The sequence below is a fragment of the Procambarus clarkii genome, chromosome 46, assembly GCF_040958095.1.
Source record: "Procambarus clarkii isolate CNS0578487 chromosome 46, FALCON_Pclarkii_2.0, whole genome shotgun sequence".
NCBI classification, from domain to species: Eukaryota; Metazoa; Arthropoda; class Malacostraca; order Decapoda; family Cambaridae; genus Procambarus; species Procambarus clarkii.
This window is the reverse complement of record NC_091195.1, coordinates 4,024,473-4,042,013: the sequence shown is the minus strand read 5'-3', so window position 1 is coordinate 4,042,013 and position 17,541 is coordinate 4,024,473. Positions and strand designations below refer to the sequence as shown.

At 51.0% G+C, this 17,541-nt stretch overlaps 1 protein-coding gene across 2 annotated transcripts in view; it reads left to right on the top strand.

Moving 5' to 3' along the window:
* Positions 1-6,696: 6,696 nt before the first annotated feature.
* LOC138350619 (uncharacterized) overlaps positions 6,697-17,541 on the top strand; it is a 31,180-nt gene continuing 20,335 nt past the window's right edge. For both annotated transcript variants that reach the window (XM_069301654.1, XM_069301655.1), the window contains exons 1-2: positions 6,697-9,819; positions 11,302-11,772. In XM_069301654.1, coding sequence (XP_069157755.1) covers positions 7,191-9,819; positions 11,302-11,772 — 3,100 coding nt within the window. In that variant the 5' untranslated portion in view covers positions 6,697-7,190. The remainder of the gene's footprint in view (positions 9,820-11,301; positions 11,773-17,541) is intronic.

Below are 17,541 nucleotides of genomic sequence, written 5' to 3'. Positions count from 1 at the left end.
TGTTCTGTCCTGTGTTGATACTTTTAATACCCTATTAATATCCCCCCGGTTATGTCCATTCATCCACTTGTAAACCTCTATCATGTCACCCCTAACTCTTCGCCTTTCCAGTGAATGCAACTTAAGCTTTGTTAATCTTTCTTCATATGAAAGATTTCTAATTTGGGGAATTAACTTAGTCATCCTACGCTGGACACGTTCAAGTGAATTTATATCCATTCTATAATATGGCGACCAAAACTGAACTGCATAATCTAAATGGGGCCTAACTAGAGCAAGATATAGCTTGAGAACCACACCAGGTGTCTTGTTACTAACGCTGCGATTAATAAATCCAAGTGTCCGATTTGCCTTATTACGAACAATTAGTAAGAATTTAAAACAAAAGGATCAATGCATAAATGTTCATAATAAGGCGAATAGGACACTGGGATTTATTAATCGAAGCGTTAGTAACAAGACACCTGGTGTGGTTCTCAAGCTATATCTTGCTCTAGTTAGGCCCCATTTAGATTATGCAGTTCAGTTTTGGTCGCCATATTATAGAATGGATATAAATTCACTTGAACGTGTCCAGCGTAGGATGACTAAGTTAATTCCCCAAATTAGAAATCTTTCATATGAAGAAAGATTAACAAAGCTTAAGTTGCATTCACTGGAAAGGCGAAGAGTTAGGGGTGACATGATAGAGGTTTACAAGTGGATGAATGGACATAACCGGGGGGATATTAATAGGGTATTAAAAATATGAACACAAGACAGAACACGAAACAATGTGTATAAATTGGATAAGTTTAGATTTAGGAAAGACTTGGGTAAATACTGGTTCAGTAACAGGGTTGTTGATTTGTGGAACCAACTGCCGCGTAACGTGGTGGAGGTGGGGTCCCTCGATTGTTTCAAGCGCGGGTTGAACAAGTATATGAGTGGGATTGGGTGGTTATAGATAGGAGCTGCCTCGTATGGGCCAATAGGCCTTCTGCAGTTACCTTTGTTCTTATGCCTCTAGGCGGCCCTTTATGTACCTATAGGCGGCCCTTTATGTGCCTCTAGGCGGCCCTTTATGTACCTCTAGGAGGCTCTTTATGTGCCTCTAGGCGGCCCTTTATGTGCCTATAGGCGGCCTTTATGTACCGCTAGGCGGCCCTTTATGTACCTCTAGGCTGCCCTTTATGTACCTCTAGGAGGCTCTTTATGTGCCTCTAGGCGGCCCTTTATGTGCCTCTAGGCGGCCCTTTATGTGCCTCTAGGCGGCCCTTTATGTATCTCTAGGCAACTCTGTATGTGCCTCTAGGCGGCCTTTATGTGCCTCTACGCGGCCACTTTATGTACCTCTAGGCGGCCCTTTATGTACCTCTAGGCGGCCCTTTATGTACCTCTAGGCGGCCCCTTTATGTACCTCTAGGCAGCCCTTTATGTACCTCTAGGCGGCCCTTTATGTACCTCCAGGCGGCCCTTTATGTACCTCTAGGCGGCCCTTTATGTGCCTCTAGGCGGCCCTTTATGTACCTCTAGGCGGCCCTTTATGTACCTCTAGGCGGCCCCTTTATGTACCTCTAGGCAGCCCTTTATGTACCTCCAGGCGGCCCTTTATGTACCTCCAGGCGGCCCTTTATGTACCTCTAGGCGGCCCTTTATGTACCTCTAGGCAGCCCTTTATGTACCTCTCAGCGACCCCTTCATGTACCTCTAGGCGGCCCTTTATGTACCTCTAAGCGGCCCTTTATGTGCCTCTAGGCGGCCTCTTTATGTACCTCTAGGCGGCCCTTTATGTACCTCTAAGCGGCCCCTTTATGTACCTCCAGGCAGCCCTTTATGTGCATTTAGGAGGCCTCTTTATGTACCTCTAGGCGGCCTTTTTATGTGCCTCTAGGCAGCCCTTTATGTGCATTTAGGAGGTCCCTTTATGTACCTCTAGGCGGCCCTTTATGTACCTCTAGGCGGCCCCTTTATGCACCTCTAGGCGGCCCATTATGTATCTCCATGTGGCCCTTTAAGTGCCTCTAGGCGGCCCTTTATATACCTCCAGGCGGCCTTTTATGTTCCTATAGGCGGCCTTTTATGTGTCTCTAGGCGGCCCTTTATATACCTCCTGGCGGCCCTTTATGTACCTCCACGCGGCCCTTTATGTACCTCCAAGCGGCCCTTTATGTACCTCCACGCGGCCCTTTATGTACCTCCTAGCGGCCCTTTATGTACCTCCAAGCGGCCCTTTATGTACCTCCAAGCGGCCCTTTATGTACCTCCTAGCGGCCCTTTATGTACCTCCTAGCGGCCCTTTATGTACCTCTAGGCGGCCTCTTTATGTACCTCTAAGCGGCCCCTTTATGTGTCTCTAGTCGGGCCCTTTATGTACCTCTAAGCGGCCCATTTATGTGCCTCTAAACGGCCCCTTTATGTGCCTCTACGCGGCCCCTTTATGTGTCTCTAGTCGGGCCCTTTATGTACCTCTAAGCGGCCCCTTTATATGCCTCTAGACGGCCCTTTGTGTGCCTCTAGGCGGCCCTTTATGTGCCTCTAGGCGGCCATTTATGTGCCTCTAGGCGGCCCTTTATATACCTCTAGGCGGCCCTTTATGTGCCTCTAGGAGGCCCTTTATGTACCTCTAGGCGGCCTTTTATGTACCTCTAGGTGGCCCTTTATATACCTCTAGGCGGCCCTTTATGTGCCTCTAGGCGGCCTTTTATGTGCCTCTAGGCGGCCCTTTATATACCTCTAGGCGGCCCTTTATGTGCCTCTAGGCGGCGCTTTATGCACCTCTAGGCGGCCTTTTATGTACCTCTAGGTGGCCCTTTATATACCTCTAGGCTGCCCTTTATGTGCCTGTAGGCGGCCTTTTATGTGCCTCTAGGCGGCCCTTTATATACCCATAGGCGACCTTTTATGCACCTCTAGGTGGCCCCTTTATGTACCTCTAGGCGGGCCCTTTATGTGCCTTTTGGCGCCCCTAATGTGCCTCTAGGAGGCCCTTTATGTACCTCTAGGCGGCCCTTTATGCACCTCTAGGCGGCCATTTATGTGCCTCTAGGCGCCCCTTTATGTGCCTCTATACAGCCATTTATGTACCTCAAGGTGGCCCCTTTATGTACTTCTAGGCGGCCCTTTATGTACCTCAAGGCTCCCCTTTATATGCCTCTAGGCGGCCCTTTATGTACCTATAGGCGGCCATTTATGTACCTCAAGGTGGCCCCTTTATCTACCTCTAGGCGGCCCCTTTATGTGCCTCTAGGCGGCCCCTTTATGTGCCTCTAGGCGGCTCCTTTATGTACCTCTAGGCGGCCCTTTTATGTACCTCTAGGCGGCCCCTTTATGTTGCTCTAGGCGGCCCCTTCATGTACCTCTAGGCGGCCCCTTTATGTGCCTCTCAGCGGCTCCTTTATGTACCTCTAGGCGGCCCTTTATGTACCTCTAGGCGGCCCATTTACGTACCTCTAGGCGGCCCTTTATGTGCCTCTAGGCGGCCCTTTTATGTACCTCTAGGCGGCCCCTTTATGCGCCTCTAGGCGGCCCCTTTATGCACCTCTAGGTGGCTCTTTATGTACCTCTAGGTGGCCGCATTATTCACCTCTAGGTTGGCCTTTATGTTCCTCTAGGCGGCCCTTTATGTGCCTCTAGGCGGCCCATTTATGCGCCTCTAGGCGGCCCCCTTTATGCACCTCTAGGCGGCCCCTATATGTGCCTGTAGGTGACCTCATTATGTACCTCTAGGCGGCCTTTTTATGTACTTCTAGGCGGCCCTTTATGTACTTCTAGGAGACCTATTTATGTGCCTCTAGGTTGTCCCTTTATGTAACTCTAGGCGGCTCTTTATGTGCCTCTAGGCGGCTATTTATGTGCCTCTAGGCGGCTCTTTATATACCTTTAGGCGGCCCCTTTATGTGCCTCTAGGCGGCCCCTTTATGTGCCTCTAGACGGCCCCTTTATGTACCTCTTTATGTGCCTCTAGGCGGCCCTTTATGTACCTCTTTATGTGCCTCTAGGCGGCCCCTTTATGTGCCTCTAGACGACCCTTTATGCACCTCTTTATGTGCCTCTAGGCGGCCCCCTTTATGTACCTCTAGGCGGCCCTTTATGTACCTCTAGGCGGCCACTTTATGTACCTCTAGGCGGCCACTTTATGTACCTCTAGGCGGCCCCTTTATGTGCCTCTAGTCGGCCACTTTATGTACCTCTAGGCGGCCACTTTATGTACCTCTAGGCGGCCACTTTATGTACCTCTAGTCGGCCACTTTATGTGCCTCTAGGCGGCCCTTTATGTGCCTCTAGTCGGCCCTTAATGTGCCTCTAGGCGGCCCCATTAAGTGCCTCTAGGCGGCCCCTTTAAGTGCCTCTAGGCGGCCCCTTTAAGTGCCTCTAGGCGGCCCCTTTAAGTGCCTCTAGGCGGCCCCTTTAAGTGCCTCTAGGCGGCCCCTTTAAGTGCCTCTAGGCGGCCCCTTTAAGTGCCTCTAGGCGGCCCCTTTAAGTGCCTCTAGGCGGCCCCTTTAAGTGCCTCTAGGCGGCCCCTTTAAGTGCCTCTAGGCGGCCCCTTTAAGTGCCTCTAGGCGGCCCCTTTATGTACCTCTAGGCGGCCTCTTTATGCACCTCTAGGCGGCCTCTTTATGTGCCTCTAGGCGGCCCTTTATGCACCTCTAGGCGGCCCTTTATGTACTTCTAGGCGGCCCCTTTATGCACCTCTAGGCGGCCCCTTTATGCACCTCTAGGCGGCCCCTTTATGTACCTCTAGGCGGCCCCTTTATGTACCACTAGGCGGCCCTTTATGTACCACTAGGCGGCCCCTTTATGTGCCTCTAGGCGGCCCCTTTATGCACCTCTAGGCGGCCCTTTTATGTGCCTCTAGGCGGCACCTTTATGCACCTCTAGGCGGCCCCTTTATGTACCACTAGGCGGCCCCTTTATGTACCTCTAGGCGGCCCCTTTATGCACCTCTAGGCGGCACCTTTATGCACCTCTAGGCGGCCCCTTTAAGTGCCTCTAGGCGGCCCTTTATGTACCACTAGGCGGCCCCTTTATGTGCCTCTAGGCGGCACCTTTATGCACCTCAAGGCGGCCCCTTTATGTACCACTAGGCGGCCACTTTATGTACCTCTAGGCGGCCCCTTTATGCACCTCTAGGCGGCACCTTTATGCACCTCTAGGCGGCCCCTTTATGTACCACTAGGCGGCCCCTTTATGTACCACTAGGCGGCCCCTTTATGTGCCTCTAGGCGGCACCTTTATGCACCTCTAGGCGGCCCCTTTATGTACCTCTAGGCGGCCCCTTTATGTACCTCTAGGCGGCCCCTTTATGTACCTCTAGGCGGCCCCTTTATGTACCTCTAGGCGGCCCTTTATGTACCTCTTGGCGGCCCCTTTATGTGCCTCTAGGCGGACCCTTTATGTGCCTCTAGGCGGCCCTTTTTTGTGTCTCTATGCGGCTTTTTTGGGCCTCCAGGTGGCCATTTTATGTGCCTCAAGGCGGACTTTTTTTGGCCTCATGGTGGCCATTTTATGTCCCTCTAGGAGGCCCTTTTTGTGCCTGTAGGCGACCCGTTTATGGGCTTTTATCGGGCCAATTTTAAGAGCCTCTAGGCGGCCATTTTTTTTTGCCTCAAGGCGGCCGTTTTATTTGCCTCTAGGCGGCCATTTTATTTGCCTTTAGGCGACCCATTATGTTCCTCTAGGCGGCCCTTTATGTGCCTCCTGGCGGCCATTTTATGTGCCTCTAGGCGGCCCTTTATGCACCTCTAGGCTGCCATTTTATATGATGAGCCTCTACGCGGCCCGCCATCACTGCTCCTATAAGAGACTCTCAGGGGACGGAAGTTTACTTGTAGTAAACTCCATGTAAGTTGTTAACATTATACTGTGAATATTGTCCACAAGAGAGCGGAGGGGGAGAGGGCGATCTACACAGAAGCTCAGATGGGAACCCTTGCAAGAAAATAAATAAATAATTCAAAGTCTAATTAATATGATATAGCAAAGTTCGTGGTAGGGGGGTAGCTTTGGTACTCTTTAAAGTTGTACTCCCTACATATATGCCATTCCCTGTTGGGCACATACCCAGCAGGAATTACTGTTAGAAATTAGGTGAGGCTAGCTCCCTGAGTAGGGTCTTCTAGCTCGCATAGACAGAGAAGCAGACATTATTTCTTATTGATACAGATTTATCATTTCTTGTTCTATTTTGTGTTGATATAGTTAACAACTTATTATTACTACCTTCAATATAACTTTTCATCCTTTTGACAACATCAATAATATCAACTATACTTTCCGAAGAATGTGTAAACATAGCTTCCTTAATCTCTCTTAATTAGGGAGATTTCTAATTCCTGAGATCAACTTTGTCATTCTTCTCTTTACGGGTTCAAGATAAATTATGTCCAGTATATTGTATGTTGACCAAACTGAACTGCATAATCTAAATAGGTCCTTACAAGAGCAAGATAAAGGCAGAGAATAACATTACTAAATGCTACACCGTATATTTCTGTGTGAGAAAATGAGCACCATTACTCTACCTAAACCAGAAGCCAACACCACAATGATCACAGGAGTTAGGTCAAAATATTGACAAGTTTTAAGTTATAAAATATAACAAAATGCAGGAGGCAGACTTTGGAATTTTATTTGTTTTAGTGATCTCAAAAATGTATTTCTGGCCCAATGTTTAACACTAACATCTTGTTTTAATAACGTTAAATTGTTCTTCCAGATGACAGAAATCTGAAGAGTATAAAGACAGAAGAAATTAACTAGTTAAAGAACAAATTGAAAATAACAAATAAAGCTGGAACCGAATATTGCATTAACATGTGAACACATTTTGTAAAATTTGGTTTATTTGGAAATCACTTATATTTTTGGTCAATTAAGTGACTGTATTGTGGTTAATGCAGTCGGATCATCACCGATTAGATCCGAGTTTGATTCCCTGGCAGTGTGAGATGCTCAGCCTCCTGATACCTCTGTTCACCTAGCAGTAAATATTAACCTGGAAATTAGTCAACTGTTGAGGGATGCATCCTGAGGAAGGTCTGTCGTTGGCTTAGGAAGGCCTACACAAGCCTAACAAGCTGCCCGTCTCCGACAGTGAGAAACAATGTTATGTTTTTAAACATAATATAATAACAAAACCAGCGTGGGACATTTACTGCTTGTGTGAAACTTGACAACAGTTGTGTGAGGTGAGAATCATACGGCCCAATATGGCGGCCTCGAGTCCTGTTATCCAACCGGAAGATGTGAACAGACTGCGGTATGGACTGGCTGTGACTAAGGCAGGACGAGACGCGCTAGCAAGTGTGTTTATGTGGTCGTACCGGGGCACCTTCCCAGTAGTGACTTACCTCACTCAGGACTTGGGGTACACCAATGCTCAGTACAGGCGTGTCTTCGATGATCACCAGAGGTATAAACTCGAAGCTTCCTCTGACGCGGCAACTTTTGACATCACCCTGTTGTATAAACTCCTGCAACGTGTGTGTGGTGTGGCTGGGATGAAGGACACCACTCCAGGGCCTCAGGGACCATCACTTGAACACCTCATTTACAGCCTCAAGCAACACCGAAACACGTTGGCCCATGATAATGTGGGAATGTCAGAGCAAGATCTTACGTCAACACTGACGGAGCTCAGTGACTTATTGGCTAAGATGCTGACTGAGGCCGGCGTCCGGTGTAGGACAAACAGCCAGGATGTGGACCACGTGACCAGAGATGTCACCAAGTATATTGGTGGTCTGCTAGCGAAGGTCAGAGAGCAGCTGGATCCCTCAGATGTGGCGTACTTGCCACAGCTCCGCCAGGAGATTAAGATGTTCAGAAGCCACATCACAGAAGAGGTTAAGCAGATGAGCAAGCAGGAGCTAACTGACGGGTATAAACTGCTGTACCAGATTGTTCCCGCACCCTGGCTCCTCCTCAACATTAACTACAACCCAAGTCTTGCTTTTACACGACTGCGACTCCTTGAAGATCCCGTCATAGGGGCAAGACCCTCCCATGCGGCCAAGGGTCAGGATATAAACTATGAAGACATCTTGAGTATGAGACGAGAGGACGGAAGAGTTCCTCAGTGTGTCCTCCTGACGGGGGAAGGTGGTATGGGCAAGACAACTTTACTCAAGCTCATCCTCGAGAAGTGGGTAGAGGACCCTGCTGCCATACGTCACCTGGGCACTGTGGACCTCGTTTTCTATGTACAGTGCAGGGACTCACATCTTAATACCTTCGATGATCTCCTCCGCCAGTTGCTGCCTCAAACACTTCGTGATTCTGGTGCCGACTTCCAGCTGTTTAAGGAGATAATCTTGAGCTTAAATATATTAGTCCTGATTGACGGCTACGACGAGGTCAACGACCAATCAGGAAGGCTGGTGAAGGAGCTGTTGCACCTGCCTGGCAAGGATGTGAGGTTGGTGATAACCACACGGCCGGGGTGGGACCAACAACTGTCACAGCTCGTCCCACACACCAGACCTCGCTGCAACATCCTCGTCTTGGGCATCACTCCAGAACGTCGCGTGGAGTTTGCCGAGAGAACCATCAAGGTGCTGGTGGAGGAAGAGAGCCAACGGAGTGTCATCACAGGGAGGTTTACCCAGCGGCTGGAGGAGATGAGTCAGTTCCTGGGTGAGTACCTCAACACTCCACTCACCTTGACCTTGTTGGCGCTGCTGTGTGTCGAGGCTCCAGAAGAATTTAACAACCTCACCACAAACACTCAAGTCTACGAGAAGATTCATGACTTCATAACCAGTAAACTGGTGTCCAGACTCACAGACAAACATGTGGTGGACCCCAAAGGAAAATGTGACCAGTTTCTGTTGTTCTTTGAAGAGATTAGTTTAAGAGGGATCCAGAGGCAGGAGTACGACCTTCGGCCGGAGACGGAAGCGGAGATTAGGGAGAAGTGTAAAACTCTGGGACTGCCGCAGGAGGAGGTCTTGTCCAACTATTTCACAAGAACCAGCTACCGTCGGGGCCTCAATGTGGTGTGGGTGTTTGGCTATTTTCACGCCAGGTACCAGGAGTATTGTGCCAGCAGGGGGCTGGTCGATCTCTTGTTGAGGGCTGAGCAAGACCGAGGTGATCCAGCATCACACTGTGTGTCAGGGGAAAGGTCTATAATCGTTGACCTCTTGGTGGATGTTGTACGAAAGGAAAAACGCTCCTTGGAAGATCACCTGAGAGGGTCAAAGTTTGATATTAGCGACGTGCACCAAGAGTTTAATAAGCGCCCCAGATGGCAGAACATTTTACTCAGCACTACCGGGGTGCTGTGTGCCCGGGGAGTAGAGCACAGGTTCATTACTCACATAATTGACCTGTTCGAGATGGTTACATATGGGACTGACGAGCTGTTGAAGCATGTAGCAGAGTCCCGCGGGAGTGAGCACGTCATCCAAGCCGTGTGTGAGAAGCTGCGTACAGAACAAGAGTGGAGAATAGTGGGTGTTGACTCGTGGGTTGTCCTGCCGCTTGTTCTTAAGAAGGTGACACCTAAGAACATTTGCCTAGTCAAAAACGATCCATCCCAACTAAAGCAGTGTCTGTCTACACTGTCAGTGCTGGCAACAATGAAGGTAACCATATCCTTAGATCTTGACTATAGTTTAGACCGCAAAGAGAGAAGTTTTATATCAAATCAATATTTGGAGAGGCTGACAGCCCCCGGCAGTAAGTGTATCTTAGAGGAGTTTGATGGTGAATTGTCTGAGGCAGCCATACCCCTCCTGCCTCCCACCCTCGAGAGCCTCAACCTGCGCCTCACACTACAGCAACTGCCCGTCCTTATCCGTCACCTGCCTCACCTTCCTCACCTGCAGCATCTTGGTAAATATTCATATTTTCCACCATAATTTTTAGGGTTATTTATTAATACCAAAATTACGCAAAGGGCTTCATTCGTCATGTTTAATATAGTAATTCAGATTTACATTGTTTACATATATGTTTACAACCTTATGGACGAAAGACTCCTTATATTGTTTACAAACATATTCACCTTAAAGGAGACAAACACCTGATATTGTTTACAAATATAGTAACCTTAAGAGCGACAAACACCTTATATTGTTTACAAATATAGTCACCCTAAGGGTGACAAACACCTTACATTGTTTACAAATATAGTCACCTTAAGGGTGACAAACCTTCTACTTTGATTACAAATATAGACTTATTAAGGGCGACTACTCCATGAATAATAAATTTTCGAAACATTCCGCTGCTGTATATATTCTTGTGCATAAATAATTTCATGAAGTATTTAGCGACGCCATACTTTTGGTTCAGATGACTTACCACTTTGACTTTGACTCGTGGTACAGATCTCCTTTCACTGTGACCTAATTCCTGTTCAAGATGACCTTTCACTGTGACCTAATTCCTGTTCAAGATGACCTTTCACTGTGACCTAATTCCTGTTCAAGATGACCTTTCACTGTGACCTAATTCCTGTTCAAGATGACCTTTCACTGTGACCTAATTCCTGTTCAGGATGACCTTTCACTGTGACCTAATTCCTGTTCAGGATGACCTTTCACTGTGACCTAATTCCTGTTCCAGATGACCTTTCACTGTGACCTAATTCCTGTTCAGGATGACCTTTCACTGTGACCTAATTCCTGTTCCAGATGACCTTTCTCTGTGACCTAATTCCTGTTCAGGATGACCTTTCACTGTGACCTAATTCCTGTTCAAGATGACCTTTCTCTGTGACCTAATTCCTGTTCAGGATGACCTTTCACTGTGACCTAATTCCTGTCCAAGATGACCTTTCACTGTGACCTAATTCCTGTTTAAGATGACCTTTCACTGTGACCTTGATCCCTTGGTTAATTTGACCTTCCGTAACATTGATCCTTAATTCAGGTGACCCATCTATCCCTGTGACCTTGACCATTGATAAAGATGACCTTGACTGTGACCTTGACCATTGATACAGATGACCTTGACAATTGATACAGATGACCTTGACCATTGATACAGATGACCTTGACTGTGACCTTGACAATTGATACAGATGACCTTGACCATTGATACAGATGACCTTGACTGTGACCTTGACAATTGATACAGATGACCTTGACCATTGATACAGATGACCTTGACCATTGATACAGATGACCTTGACTGTGGCTTTTAAAAACAATTAATACATAGTTTAGATGCTATTAATACTGTCCAAAATACGGACTTGTCATCAGGTAATAAACCCAGCAGTAAGGTGATTGGATTGCTCAGTATGTCTTCTTGTTATATCTTAGAACATACCAGTAACGACCGTGACTGTATCTCAGTGTATGTCTTCAGTCATTAACCTGGACGACACGGGCTACGTGGACCCGGACACCCTGGACGCCACGAGCTACGTGGACCCGGACACCCTGGACGCCACGGGCTACGTGGACCCGGACACCCTGGACGCCACGGGCTACGTGGACCCGGACACCCTGGACGCCACGGGCTACGTGGACCCGGACACCCTGGACGCCACGGGCTACGTGGACCCGGACACCCTGGACGCCACGGGCTACGTGGACCCGGACACCATGGACACCACGGGCTACGTGGACCCGGACACCCTGGACGCCACGGTCTACGTGGACCCGGACACACTGGGCAGTCTGCCGTACCAGGGAAGGGCGCTCACCCTGACCATCTACTGGGAAGTCACTGATGACGACCCCGCCATAGACTGGTGCTGCCACCTGGCGGCTCAGCTGTGTCCTCCCTCAAGAGGAGGGTATAGTCGCCTGGTCTTCGCTGACACGCGTCTCACCAGTACGTATTGACTACATTTTAACACGTGAATATCTGTAACTCAGTTGTTTAATTCACAGTGCTTCCAGTGGTTTCAAAAATATTTTTACATTAAAAGTCATGAATTAGAGAACTTATAAGGCTTCTTGAGTAACTTTGAGCACCGTTTAGCGACCAAGAATATTCATTAAGCAAGCTTCACTGCTTATAAGATAACACTGATCAATATTTAGCCCAACATTGTCTTGCTTAATACAAGCTAGATTTACTTGATATAAGTTTTCTTTGGCATGAGTGTGTGACATAGACAGGTGTGGGTGGGGAGAGTAGCCAGGTGAGGGCTTTAGTGTTCCCTCTCATGTGCAGGTGTGGGTGGGGAGAGTAGCCAGGTGTGGGCTTCCGTGTTCCCTCTCATCTACAGGTGTGGGGAGGGAGAGTAGCCAGGTGTGGGCTTTAGTGTTCCCTCTCATGTACAGGTGTGGGTGGGGAGAGTAGCCAGGTATGGGCTTTATTGTTACCTCTCATGTGCAGGTATGGGTCGGGTGAGTAGCCAGGTGTGGGCTTCCGTGTTCCTTCCCATCTGCAGGTGTGGGGAGGGAGAGTAGCAGGTGTGGGCATCAGTGTTCCCTCTCATGTGCAGGTGTGGGGGTGGAGAGTTACCAGGTGTATACTTCAGTTTTCTCTCTCATCTGCAGGTGTGGGTGGGGAAAGTAATCAGGTGTGAAGGAGACAGGTGTTGGTTTACTGTTCCGTCTCATCTACAAGTGGGGGCTGGCAGTGGTCCCAGCTGTAGAATTCAGTATTTACTCTGATATGCAGGTTTGGATGAGGAAAATAGGCTGGTGTGGGGCTCCTTCTGTAGGTGTGGGTGGGGAGAGTAGCCAGGTGTGGGCTTCCGTGCTCCCTCTCATCTACAGGTGTGGGTCGGGAGAGTAGCCAGGTGTGACAACGTTTGTTTTCATGTATTAGCTACGTTATTGTGTGGTTGTAAATAAGTTTCCACAACTTACTGCACAACTTTGGCTAAACAATTTTGAGACCGTGTCGCAACCTTAAATGTTGCATAAAAATCGTTTTCCTGATTGATAGAATATATATAAAAAATGTAGAAATATATTAAAAATATATTTTTACAAATACTAGAAATAAAATTAAAGCATAATAAAAGGAAAGTTAAAAATATTTTATTCATTACTTTCACTTAATGGAGAATCCATGGTAGTGGTGGTGGAATTGTTGCTGGGTTGTGGTTGGTGGCTGTGGTGGTAGGTTGTGATTGGTGGCAGTGGTGGGTGATGTTTATTGTTGGTGGTAGTGGTTGGTTCTAGTGGTGGTTAATAGTTGTGGTTGGTGGTGGTGGTTAATAGTTGTGGTTGGTGGTGCTGGTAGTTGGTTGTTGTGGTTGGTAATTGTGGTGGCTGATGGTTGTGATTAGTGTTAGTGGTCGTTAATGTTAGTAGTGGTCGTGGTTGTCGTGGTTTATGGAATCTGGCTCTGCACCATTACCCTCCTCCTCCTCTGCACCACTACCGCCCCCCTCTGCAACACTACCCTCCTCCTCCTCTGCACCACTACCGTCCCCCTCTGCACCACTACCTTCTTCCTCCTCTGCACCACAACCCTCCTCCTCCTCCGCACCACTTCTCTTCTCCTACTCTGAACCACTACCCTCCTCCTCTGCACCACTACACTCATCCTCCTCTGCACACTACCCTCCTCCTCCTCTGCACCACTACCCTCATCCTCCTCAGCACCACTACCCTCCTCCCCCTTTGCACCACTACCCTCCTACTCCTCTGCACCACTACCCTCCTCCTCCTCTGCATCACTACCCTCCCCCTCTGCACCATTACCCTCCTCCTCCTCTGCACCACTACCGCCCCCCTCTGCAACACTACCCTCCTCCTCCTCTGCACCACTACCGTCCCCCTCTGCACCACTACCTTCTTCCTCCTCTGCACCACAACCCTCCTCCTCCTCCGCACCACTTCTCTTCTCCTCCTCTGAACCACTACCCTCCTCCTCTGCACCACTACACTCATCCTCCTCTGCACACTACCCTCCTCCTCCTCTGCACCACTACCCTCATCCTCCTCAGCACCACTACCCTCCTCCCCCTTTGCACCACTACCCTCCTACTCCTCTGCACCACTACCCTCCTCCTCCTCTGCATCACTACCCTCCCCCTCTGCACCACTACCCTCCTCCTCCTCTGCACCACTAACCTCCTCCTTCTCTGCACCACTACCCTCCTCCTCTGCACCACTACCCTCCTCCTCTTCACCACTACCCTACTACTCCTCTGCACCACTACCCTCCTCCTCCTCTGCACCACTACCCTCCCCCCTCTGCACCATTACCCTCCTCCTGCTCTGCACCACTAACCTCCTACTCCTCTGCACCACTACACTCCTCCTCCTCCGCACCACTAACCTCCTACTCCTCTGCACCAATACCCTCCTCCTCCTCTGCACCACAACCCTCCTCCTCCTCTGCACCACTAACCTCCTCCTCCTCTGCACCACTACCCTCCTCCTCCTCTGCACCACTACCCTCTTACTCCTCTGCACCACTACCCTGATACTCCTCTGCACCACTACCCTCCTCCTCCTCTGCACCACTACCCTGCTAGTCCTCTGCACCACTACCCTGCTACTCCTCTGCACCACTACCCTCCCCCCCTCTGCACCAATACCCTCCTCCTGCTCTGCACCACTAACCTCCTACTCCTCTGCACCACTACACTCCTCCTCCTCCGCACCACTACCCTCCTACTCCTCTGCACCACTAACCTCCTCCCCCTCTGCACCACTACCCTCCTCCTTCTCTGCACCACTACCCTCTTACTCCTCTGCACCACTACCCTGATACTCCTCTGCACCACTACCCTCCCCCCCTCTGCACCAATACCCTCCTCCTGCTCTGCACCACTAACCTCCTACTCCTCTGCACCACTACCCTCCCCCCCTCTGCACCAATACCCTCCTCCTGCTCTGCACCACTACCCTCTTACTCCTCTGCACCACTACCCTGATACTCCTCTGCACCACTACCCTCCCCCCCTCTGCACCAATACCCTCCTCCTGCTCTGCACCACTAACCTCCTACTACTCTGCACCACTACACTCCTCCTCCTCCGCACCACTACCCTCCTACTCCTCTGCACCACTACCCTGCTACTCCTCTGCACCACAACCCTCCTCCTCCTCTGCACCACAACCCTCCTCCTCCTCTGCAGCACTAACCTCCTCCTCCTCTGCATCACTACCCTCCTCCTCCTCTGCACCACTACCCTCTTACTCCTCTGCACCACTACCCTCCTCCTCCTCTGCACCACTAACCTCCTCCTGCTCTGCACCACTAACCTCCTACTCCTCTGCACCACTACACTCCTCCTCCTCCGCACCACTACCCTCCTACTCCTCTGCACAACTACACTGCTACTCCTCTGCACCACTACCCTCCTCCTCCTCTGCACCACAACCCTCCTCCTCCTCTGCACCACTAACCTCCTCCTCCTCTGCACCACTACCCTCCTCCTCCTCTGCACCACTACCCTCTTACTCCTCTGCACCACTACCCTGATACTCCTCTGCACCACTACCCTCCTCCTCCTCTGCACCACTACCCTGCTAGTCCTCTGCACCACTACCCTGCTACTCCTCTGCACCACTACCCTCCTCCTCCTCTGCACCACTAACCTCCTCCTCCTCTGCACCACTACCCTCCTCCTCCTCTGCACCACTACCCTCTTACTCCTCTGCACCACTACCCTGATACTCCTCTGCACCACTACCCTCCTCCTCCTCTGCGCCACTAACCTCCTCCTCCTCTGCACCACTACCCTCCTCCTCCTCTCCACCACTACCCTCTTACTCCTCTGCACCACTACCCTGATACTCCTCTGCACCACTACCCTCCTCCTCCTCTGCACCACTACCCTGCTAGTCCTCTGCACCACTACCCTGCTACTCCTCTGCACCACAACCCTCCTCCTCCTCTGCACCACTAACCTCCTCCCCCTCTGCACCACTACCCTCCTCCTCCTCCGCACCACTACCCTCTTACTCCTCTGCACCACTACCCTGATACTCCTCTGCACCACTACCCTCCCCCCTCTGCACCAATACCCTCCTCCTGCTCTGCACCACTAACCTCCTACTCCTCTGCACCACTACACTCCTCCTCCTCCGCACCACTACCCTCCTACTCCTTTGCACCACTACCCTGCTACTCCTCTGCACCACTACCCTCCTCCTCCTCTGCACCACAACCCTCCTCCTCCTCTGCAGCACTAACCTCCTCCTCCTCTGCACCACAACCCTCCTCCTCCTCTGCACCACTACCCTCTTACTCCTCTGCACCACTACCCTCCTCCTCCTCTGCACCACTAACCTCCTCCTCCTCTGCACCACAACCCTCCTCCTCCTCTGCACCACTACCCTCCTCCTCTGCACCACTACCCTCCTCCTCTTCTGCACCACTACCCTCCTACTCCTCTGAACCACTAACCTCCTCCTCCTTTGCACCACTACCCTCCTCCTTCTCTGCACCACTACCCTCCTCCTCTGCACCACTACCCTCCTCCTCCTCTGCACCACTACCCTCCTCCTCTGCATCACTACCCTCCTCCTCCTCTGCACCACTTCCCTCCTCCTCCTCTGCACCACTACCTTCCTCCTCCTCTGCACCACTACCCTGCTCCTCCTCGGCACCACTACCCTCCTCCTCCTCTGCACCACTACCCTCCTCCTCCTCTGCACCACTACCCTCCTCCTCTGCACCACTACTCTCCTCCTCCTCTGCACCACTACCCTCCTCCTCCTCTGCACCACTACCCTCCTCCTCTTCACAACTACCCTCCCCTCTCTGCACCACTACCCTCCTCCTCCTCTGCACCACTACCCTCCTCCTTCTCTGCACCACTACCCTCCTCCTCTGCACCACTACCCTCCTCCTCCTCTGCACCACTACCCTCCTCCTCCTCTGCATCACTACCCTCCTCCTCTGCACCACAACCCTCCTTCTCCACTGCATCACTACGCTCCTCCTCTGCACCACTACCCTCCTCCTCCACTGCACCACTACCCTCCTCCTCCTCTGCACCACTACCCTCCTCCTCCTCTGCACCACAACCCTCCTCCTCCTCCGCACCACTACCCTCCTACTCCTCTGCACCACTACCCTCCTCCTCCGATCCAGTATCCTCCTCCTCCTCTGCACCACAACCCTCCTCCTCCGCACCACTACCCTCCTCCTCCTCTGCACCACAACCCTCCTCCTTATCCGCACCACTTCCCTCCTCCTCCTCTGCACCACTACCCTCCTCCTCCGAACCAGTATCCTCCTCCTCCTCTGCACCACAACCCTCCTCCTCCTCCGCACCACTACCCTCCTCCTCCTTTGCACCACAACCCTCCTCCTCCTCTGCACCACAACCCTCCTCCTCTGCACCACTACCCTGCTTCTCCTCTGCACCACTACCCCTGCTACTCCTCTGCACCACTACCCTCCTCACCTGCACCACTACCCTCCTCCTCCTCTGCACCACTACCCTCCTCCTCCTCTGCACTACTACCCTCCTACTCCTCTGCACCACAACCCTCCTCCTCCTCTGCATCACTACCCTCCTCCTCCTCTGCACCACTACCCTCCTTCTCCTCTGCACCACTACCCTCCTCTTCCACTGCACCACAACCCTCCTCCTCCTCTGCACCACTAACCTCCTCCTCCTCTGCACCACTACCCTCCTCCTCCTCTGCACCACTACCCTCTTACTCCTCTGCACCA